The sequence below is a fragment of the Phacochoerus africanus genome, chromosome 8 (genome assembly GCF_016906955.1).
Source record: "Phacochoerus africanus isolate WHEZ1 chromosome 8, ROS_Pafr_v1, whole genome shotgun sequence".
NCBI lineage: Eukaryota > Metazoa > Chordata > Mammalia > Artiodactyla > Suidae > Phacochoerus > Phacochoerus africanus.
Window position 1 is genome coordinate 58,962,985 of NC_062551.1, and position 9,610 is coordinate 58,972,594.

Here is a 9,610-nt window from a genome sequence, read left to right on the forward strand (position 1 = left end):
ATACACTGGACTGTATAAAGTAGGTAATTCAGCGGCGGTTTGCTGCATCACGGAAGATGGCGGCCGCGACGGTGAACAGGGTGGCTGGCGGCTCGAGCTCGGGGCCTGCAGCGGCCTCGGGCGCAGTCCTGCAGGCCGCAGCCGGTATGTACGAACAACTCAAGGGCGAGTGGAACCGTAAAGGCCCCAATCTTAGCAAATGCGGTGAAGAACTGGGCCGTCTCAAGCTGGTTCTGTTGGAGCTCAACTTCCTGCCAACCACAGGGACCAAACTGACCAAACAGCAGCTCATTCTGGCCCGTGACATACTGGAGATCGAGCCCAGTGGAGTATCTTACGCAAGGACATCCCCTCCTTCGAGCGGTACATGGCCCAGCTCAAATGTTACTACTTCGATTACAAGGAGCAGCTCCCGGAGTCAGCCTATATGCACCAGCTCTTGGGGCTCAACCTCCTCTTCCTGCTGTCCCAGAACCGGGTGGCTGAGTTCCACACAGAGCTGGAGCGGCTGCCTGCCAAGGACATCCAGACCAATGTGTACATCAAGCATCCGGTGTCTCTGGAGCAATACCTGATGGAGGGCAGCTACAACAAGGTAGGCAAAGGCAACATCCCTGCCGAGAGCTATACCTTCTTCATTGACATCCTGCTTGACACTATCAGGGACAAGATTGCTGGCTGCATCGAGAAGGCCTATGAAAAAATCCTCTTCACCGAGGCCACTCGGATCCTCTTCTTCAACACACCCAAAAAGATGACGGACTACGCCAAGAAACGAGGGTGGGTCCTGGGCCTCAACAACTACTACAGCTTTGCCAGCCAGCAGCAGAAGCCAGAAGATACCACCATCCCCTCTACGGAGCTGGCCAAACAGGTCATCGAGTACGCCCGGCAGCTGGAGATGATTGTCTGAGTCCGCCAGGCAGCGGGGTGGGGCAGGGCTCGCGTTATTTAAAGCAGTTGCAGGGCAGGGTTTCCTCCAATAAAGGTGGATTGACGTTTAAAAAAAATAAAATTAAAAAAAATAAAGTAGGTAATTCACAAGAACCTACTGGGGAGCACAGAAAAATCCATTCAGGAGTCTGTAATCACCTATATGGGAAGAAAGAATGGATCTATTGAAACGCAGGACTGCTTCACTTTGCTGTACACCTGAGGCTAACACGACACAGCAAGTCAACTACACTCCAATAAAATTAAATTTAAAAAGAAAGAAAATGTATTTTTCCAGTTAAAGCTTGGGTGCTAGGAGCCGAGTCAATCATCCTCCTCAGGCTCAGCGCATGCTCACCTGGATCTAGGCAGGGGCTCTGTCTTGTGTGATGTGTGTATGCCCCTTTAGTTCTCATGTCTTTTCTCCCCCTCCAAGGAAGGGCTCGACAATGCTCTCACGTGAACGAGTTCATTTCTGCAAAACACGATTTTGCATCTTGCCAAATGCGTCTTGTAAGTCGTGCGACGCTGTGGAAGTCACTCATGTTTCCATTGCCCCGTGAGATCTTCCCATCTATCTGTGAATCTGTAGGATATTTATTGCTTCCCACTGTCCTAACAATGGACAGCCACGTTATATCCAAATACCTCCACCGTAGACAATGCTGCACTATCATCGTACCTGCACCTCCGTGGACACAGGTGAAGTGTCTTTAAAATATAAACCCGGGATCTCCCGATTAGTCTCCATGAGGATGCAGGTTCTGTCCCTGGCCTTGCTCGGTGGGTTAAGGATCCGGCGTTGCTGTGGCTGTGGCCTAGGCCGGCAGCTGCAGCTTCCCTAGCCTGGGAACCTCCATAAGCCATAGGTGAGGCCCTAAAAAGAAAAAAAATGTTTAACTTTAAAAAACCAACAGCAAACTTCCAGATCTTCGCTTAGGTATATCTTTAATTTACGTAGTACCAAATTGCACCCAGGATTCACTGCACCAGTTTCTTCCCCCCACAACAGTGCCAGAGGGTCCCCATACCTCCCCAACACCCACAAGACATGGGACTCCCCAGCCTTCTAACCTCTGCCAGCCCGAGGATGGACTAGCCGGCTAGGGCTGCCATAACAAAGTATGGCAAACGGAGTAGCCTGGACATGGAAGGGTCCTGTGTCATGGTTCTGGAAGGTGGAAGTCTGAGATCGGGGTGCTGGCAGGAGGTTCCTTCTGAGAACTGTGGGGGGAAACCAGGCACACGTCTCTCTCCCGGGTCCTGGTGGCTGGCTGGCAGGCTTTGGGGCTCCTTGGCTCATGGATACACCACTCCAATCTCCGCCTTCAGGTTCACACCATGCTGTCCCTCTGTGCATGTCTGTGTCACAATTTCCTTTTTTTACATTTTTTTCTTTTTTTTTTTTTCTTTTTAGGGCCTCCCCCGCGGCATATGGAGGTTCCCAGGCTAGGGGTAGAATCAGAGATGCCCCCGCCAGCCTACACCACAGCCACGGCAACGCGGGATCCAAGCCACGTCTCCGACCTGCACCACGGCTCGCGGCAACACCAGATCCTTAACCCACGGAGCGAGGCCACAGTGATGGAACCTGCAACCTCATGGTTCCGGTCAGATTCATTTCCGCTGCACCACGACAGGAACTCCATCGTTTCCTTGTTTTTAAATAAGGACACAAGTCATGCTGGGTGAGAAGCCGTCCTGCTCCAGTATGTCTTCATCCTGGGCAAGCACACTTGCGATGACCTCATTTCCAAAGAAGGCCCCATTCTGAGGTCCTGGGGGTTGGGACATTTGACATAGGAGTTTGGAGGTGGCCGCAATTCCATCATAGCAGATGGAAGGGAAGCAACGGCATGTCGTTGTTGGAATCTTTATTTCTCTAATTCCAAAGAGATTGCACCTTAGCCCATGTTCGCATGAGCTTGGATTTCCTCCTCCATCAATGACGAGTGTCCTTCTGGCTCAGAGAATCATTTTGAAGTGTGTGCGTGACCGTGCAGCGAGTGGGTACAGAAGGAGAAATCTGAACCCAGGTTAACCCATCTATTCCCGAGTCGGGGCTCTCAATGCTACCCTGTCCCGCTGATGGTCACTCCCCAATATCATCCACATTATGCGCTCCCCATATTTCTTTCCATCAATCAACACGCATGCTCGATTTCCCTCTCTTACTCCTACTCTCCACTCCAAACCACTGTGCTGTATTTCACTGGCCCTGCCATTAACTTTCTTCTCTACGTCCTCGTGCCAAAACTGAACCGAATTTTTTTGTATTTTTTTAGTTTTTTATTACAGTGTTGTGCCAATTTCTGCTGTGCAGCAGAGTGCCCCAGTCACACACATTCTTTTTCTCCTATTATCTTCCATCATAGTCTCTCCCAAGAGACTGGACAGAGTCCCCTGTGCTGTACTGTAGGACCTCACTGCTCATCCATCTCAAATGTAATCATTCGCATCTACTTTAATACCAACTCCAATTCCTCTTCTGCCACTCCCATCTCATTATATTGTATTCTATTTCTTTTCATTGCATAACTAAAAAGTGAAATTCACCAAAACTAGAGGGAAACCATACCCCCCCCCCCCAACACCCTCTGCACCATTCCCCTCCCCAAGAGAAATCCTTCTTCTGGTCAAACAGTTGTAATTTGGTTCCTTTACAAAGAATCTTTCTTGTTCGCCTTTTGCTGCTCTGAAGGCTTTAGCTCACACAAAGCCTAGAGCATTGGAGCAAAATGCCACCAGGAACTCCCTCCCGCCCAGTTTGACTCCTATGTCTTCTTGACTTCTCCTTGCATTGGGTACCTGTGGGTGCTCTTTAAATGCGCCCGGATGAGTATTCCTGTGTCGCCCACATCATCCTTCCCCTGCTTCAGTAGGTCACCCCCTCTTTGCTTTCTAAGGGCCCGAGCGATCATAAGGTTTGCCTCTCTCAGGAGGCCAGGCACTCCTTAAGACCAGGAGCTGTGTCCTACTGATCTGTCCCTCCTCAGCACAGGTGCAAAGGAAGAGTCAACTTCTGCGAATACCTGTTAAATAAGCAAATGAGGGGATAAAAACAGAAGGAACCAGGAATCGGTTGAGGGATGCGATGCATCCCAGATTTCTTGACAGGTGACAAGGCTTCTCTATTCTTGAGTCTTTGGGGAGCTCCAAGATGCTGCTGCTGTGGGGGACACTAGTGGGACGCTGCATCTTCCTTAAGGGGCCCTTAAGCGCTGGAGTCCACACGGCCAGTTCCGGCTCTGCACTCAAGACCAGGGGAGGGTGATATACACACAGGGCTATCACAAGGATTCCTCAAGGGTGCAGGAGAACTCTGAATCCACACTCCCCATCAGGGAATCTCGGTGTTGCTGAACAGAGATCACGTCCTGTGGATCTTCCTCTGGGAGGGCCTGTCAGCAAGAAGATACAGGGTGAGGGGAGAACATGGGGCGGGGGGGGGGAGGCCTCGGGGGAAGGAGGAAAGCCTCACCTCCGTGTCCATCTGTCTGTCCCCCTCAGAGGCGATGTCCACTGAGACACCACCTGGAAGGAAAGAGGAGAGGATGGGCTTCTAGCAGGAGCCTCCAGTCATCCCGCCCTGCCGTCTGGACTTGGGGGGCGGCTGCCGTCGTCAGGGAAGAGCAGGGATATCACGCCCAGTGAGGTGTGTGCCATGTCTCTGCTCCTTCCGGGAGGCCGTCTATCTTCTCCTGAACACATCTTTCCCCACCCCGGTTGCCCCTCCTTCTCACTCCTCTTACATTGATTGTCTTCTGTGAAGTCCAAGCCTGGGCCAGAGCTGAGTGGAAGGAGAAAGAAGCATTAAGGAAGGTCTGAGAAATGAGACAGAAGCAGCAGTGTCTACGGGAGGGGGTCCAATTTTCCCCACCTGTCATACTGCACTTGGCTCTTGGTCTCATCATCCGTGGCCCCTACAGGGAGTCAGTGATCAGAGTCCTGGTAGGGGAATCTGTTGAGCCCCTCCCCCGCACTCTTCCCAGGTTACCTCTTCCCCCCATCCAGGACCTACTGTGTTTGGCTCGACACCAGCAATGGCAGAGGAGGAGGAAGAGGAGGAAGAGAGGGAGAACACTGATGGCTGAGGTCCCAATCACAATGGGAAGATATCCATTTTCAGGAGGATTTAGGTAGATTTCAGGTAGATCTAGGAATTAGTCAACAGTAAATACCTGTTATTGACCTCCTGTTGGATTAATTCATCCATTCAATAAACATTTATTGCATGTCTTCCATATACGAGGCAAGATGTTGAAGATGACACAAACAGATAGAAAGATATACCATGTTCATGAACTGGAAAAATTAATATGGTTATAATGGCCACATTACATATGGCAATCTATAGGTTCAAGGCAATCTCTATCAAAATGTCCATGGCATCTTTCACAGAACTAGAATGAGTAGTTTAAAAATTTGCATGGAAACACAAAAGACCCTGAATAGTCAAGACAATCTTGAGAAAGAACTACAAACCCGGAGAACTCATGCTTCCTGACTTCAGACTATGCTACAAAGCTACAGTAATCAAAACAGTATGGTACTGTCCTGAAAGCAGACACATAGATGAATGAAATCGAATAAAGAGCCCAGAAATAAATCCATGCATTTATGGTTAATTTAATCTATGAAAAAATGCAAGAATATACAATGGACAGTCTCTTCAATAAATGGTAGTAGGGGAAATGGACAGCTGCATGTAAAAGAATGAAGTTAAAGCATTCTCTAACACCATATACAATAAAAAAGAAACTCAAAATAGATTAAATGGCCAACAGGTACATGAAAAATGCTCAACATCATTAATTATCAGAGAAATGCAAATAAAAACTACAATAAGATACCACCTCGTACCAGTCAGAATGGCCATCATTAATAAGTCTATAAATAACAAAGGCTGGAAAGGGTGTGGAGAAAAGGGAACCCTCCTATACTGTTGGTGGGGATGTAAACTGGTACAGCCACTATGGAAAACAGTATGGAGGTTCCTCAGAAAACCAAATATAGAACTACCATATGATCCAGAAATCCCCCTCCTGGGCATACATCTGGACAAAACTTTCATTCAAAAAGATACATGCACCCCTATGTTCATTGCAGCACTATTCACAATAGCCAAGACATGGGAACAACCTAAATGTCCATTAACAGATGAATGGATTAAGAGGATGTGGTAATATACACACAATGGAATACTATTCAGCCATTAAAAAGAACAAATAATGCCTTTTGCAGCAACATGGATACAACTAGAGATTCTCATACTAAGTAAGTCAGAAAGAGAAAGACAAATACCATATGATATCACTTATATGTGGAATCTAAAATATGGCACAGATATTCTGTATCTACAGAACAGAAACAGACTCACAGACATGAAGAGCAGACTCATGGTTGCCAAGAGGGAGATGAAGGGAGTGGGAGGGATGGGGAGTTTGGGGTTAGTAGATGCAAACTATTACATTTAAGATGGATAGACAATAAGGCCCTACTGTACAGCATAGGAAACTATATCAAATCATTTGTGATAGAAGACAATATGAGAAAAAGAATGTATACATATGTATGCCTGGGTCAATTTGCTATACAGCAGAAATTAACAGAATGTTGTAAATCAAATACAATTTAAAAAAACTTTTTTTAATTGATTGATTAAAGGTCCAAATATAAGGCCAGGAACCATGAAACTCCTAAAATAAAATAAAGGCTGAACACTCTTTGACATAAATCATAGCAATGTTTTTTGGATCTACCTCCTAAAACAAAGGAAATACAAGCAAAAATAAAAAAAAGAAACCTAATTAAATTTAAAGGCTTTTGCACAGCAAAAGAAACCATTGCCAAAAAAAAAGACAATCTACTGAATAGGAGAAAGTATTTGCAAATGATATGACCAACAAGAGGTTTAATACCCAAAATATATAAATGGCTCACATTCCTCAACAGCAAAAAAAAAAAAACAACCAAACAACTGATTTAAAAAATGGGCAGAAGAAATGAATAGACATTTTCCCAAAGCAGACATGAAAAGACACTCAATACCATTAATCAGCAAAGACATGAAAGTTAAAACCAACATGAAATATCTCCTCCCTCCAGTCAGCATGGTGCTCGTGAAAAAGACCACAACTGCGCAGTGCTGGGGAGGATATGAAGCAAAGGGAACCCTCGTACGCTGTTGGTGGAAACGTGCGTTGGGGCGGCCACTGTGGAAAACAGTACGGATATTTCTCAGAAATCTAAAACTAGAACTACCATATGCTCCAGCAAGTCCATTCCTAGGTGTCTATCTCCCTAAAAATGAAAACTGTAATGCAAAAAAAAATACACACACCCCAAGGTTCAGAGCAGAACTATTCACAATAGCCAAGGTATAGAAGTGACCAGAGAGTCCACAGAGCGACAAATAGACAAAGATCTGATATATGCGTACATATAAGGGCATTTTACTTGGCCATAGAAAAATGAAATCTTGCCATTTCTGCCCACGTGGGTGGAACTAGAGGGGTTCTGCTAAGTGAAATAAGTCCGAGAAAAACAACTATCATATGATCTCACTTACATGGAACAAGTGGAATCCGAAGAACAAAACAAACAAATGAAAACCCAGACTCAGAAAACCAGAGAATAAACAGGTGGCTGCCAGAAGGAAGGTGGAGGAGGTGAAGGAAGGGAAGGGAAGGGAATTAAGAAGTTCAAAGCTTCGGTTATATAATAAACCACAGGATGTAACGGCATCAAGAACATGGTCAACAGTAATGTAATTAGCGTGGTGGTAACTTTGTAGGGAAGAGAGCGTTACTAGATGCAACCCTAATCTGGGCAAAGCGCTGTGGTCTGAGCTTGCCATGCCTTGTATCCTAACTGATGCAACACAGTTATTATTTCATTTTAGAAAGCAGGAACCTGGGGCGCCAATGCAGGAAATTGCCAAAGATCCCAGCACTAGCCAGCGTTAAGGTCTTATCTTTTTTTCTGTTTTGTCTTTTGGCCTTTTCTAGGGCCGCTTCCTGCGGCACATGGAGGTTCCCAGGCTAGGGGTCCCATCGGAGCTGTAGCCACCAGCCTACACCACAGCCACAGCAACGTGGGACCCGAACCGCATCTGCGACCTACACCACAGCTCACGGCAATGCTGGATCCTTAACCCACTGAGCGAGGCCAGGGATCGAACCTGCAGCCTCATGGTTCCTATTCAGATTCGTTAACCGCTGCGCCATGACAGGAATGCCAAGGTCTTCATTCTACTTCAAGTTCATCTCCTGGGCGAGAGTGTCTTCCTGTGAACAGACCTTCTGCAGAAGAGCTGGAAGCAGTTGAGGTGATAGCAGATGAAAGGGATGCATGACACACCCAACGAGGGCTGGTTCCTGTACCCACCGGGGCTCTGGGGCCCATACCAATGTCCCCAGTTCTCCACATGGTGAATGCCGACCTCAGCTGAGTCACCTTGCTGCATTTTTGTAAAACCTGAGCATCTTCCTCTTGACTCATCCGTGATGACGGGAAAGGGCTGGAGACCAGGAAGCTTTCCAGAGAAGAGTAGAGGTCTGCCACCCAAGATGGGCATGAGGGTGACACATCAAAATGTTAAAAATAAATAAAATGAAGAGTGTGAATGAAGGGACAGTGCAGGTTAAAGGGTGGGATTCTTTAGAGGCTGCTCCAGCTCATCCCCCCGTCCATGCAGCCTGATTCAGAGTTTTCTAGGAGGAAAAGGGAAAAAAACACTCACCAGTCTGTGCCCAAATCCTTTGGTCCCAGCAAAACACTAAAATAGAGAAAGGCTCGGTAAGAAAGATCTCCCCAAAATACAAGGATTCCCAAACTGGTGAGTTCAGGGCACCAGGTCTAGATCAAACGAAAGAACCTGTAACCCGCTGGCCCCAGGACCTCACGGAGGAAGAGGAGCATGAGAGGAACCCGGGTTATGAACCTCTTTCTCCACAGCCTCTTCCCTTGCCAGCCTCCCACACAACCTCCCTTGCCGTCCTCACCAAGTCCGAGCAGAAAAATGACCCTCGGGGGCATGGCCGTGCCTCAGCTGACACCTCCCACACCGGGCAGCACAGCTGACCAGGCAGAAAAATCTTCACAGCAGGACACAGCCCAGGATGGAGCAGCCAGGGCTTTAAACCCCTTGCCCCGAAGTGACATCCCCTGCTAAACAAAAGGGGAACTGCTTCTTGCGCAAGACAAAGCTCTGGCTCTCGACCTCACATCACAGGGACTGGGCATGACCTACCCTGTGGGTTTCCTGCTGCGACCTTACAGCCACAAAGACGTGGGAGATTTTGTGCTGTGCTCGCCAAGGTGACTTGTTGATCTACCACAGAAGAACTGAAGGACATTTTACTCCAAAAAGGGAAGTGAAACGCAGTTAGAAAAGACTGGATGTGGAGTTCCTGTCGTGGCGCAGTGGTTAACGAATCCGACTAGAAACCATGAGGTTGCGGGTTCAGTCCCTGCCCTTGCTCAGTGGGTGAAGGATCCGGCATTGCCGTGAGCTGTGGTGTAGGTCGCAGACGCGGCTCGGATCCCGCGTTGCTGTGTCTCTGGCGTAGGCCGGTGGCTACAGCTCCGATTCGACCCCTAGCCTGGGAACCTCCATATGCCAAGAGAGTGGCCCTAGAAATGGAAAAAAAAAAAAAACCCTAAGTCAGTGGAG

General features: G+C 47.7%; 2 protein-coding genes across 3 annotated transcripts; one reads left to right on the forward strand and one right to left on the reverse strand.

Moving 5' to 3' along the window:
• The first annotated feature begins 38 nt into the window (after positions 1-38).
• On the forward strand, positions 39-998 carry LOC125133999 (26S proteasome non-ATPase regulatory subunit 8-like). The gene is given in 2 exon segments (XM_047792780.1): positions 39-315; positions 318-998. Coding segments are annotated over 2 exon segments (855 nt in total). The 5' UTR covers positions 39-56; the 3' UTR covers positions 914-998.
• A 1,794-nt stretch (positions 999-2,792) lies between these two features.
• Positions 2,793-9,384, reverse strand: LOC125133454 (leukocyte immunoglobulin-like receptor subfamily B member 3). Of its 2 annotated transcripts, XM_047791592.1 has the most exons (8): positions 8,940-9,384; positions 8,678-8,713; positions 8,343-8,492; positions 4,955-5,089; positions 4,814-4,856; positions 4,686-4,723; positions 4,415-4,467; positions 2,793-4,334 (listed from the first exon to the last, which is right to left on the reverse strand). In XM_047791592.1, the coding sequence occupies exons 1-8, from the start codon at positions 8,971-8,973 to the stop codon at positions 4,224-4,226; spliced, it is 600 nt and encodes a 199-aa protein (XP_047647548.1). In that variant the 5' UTR covers positions 8,974-9,384; the 3' UTR covers positions 2,793-4,223. The 2 variants fall into 2 exon arrangements, with proteins under 2 accessions (XP_047647548.1, XP_047647549.1); XM_047791593.1 differs by lacking the exon at positions 8,343-8,492 and having other exon boundaries at positions 8,940-9,382.
• Positions 9,385-9,610: the final 226 nt, after the last annotated feature.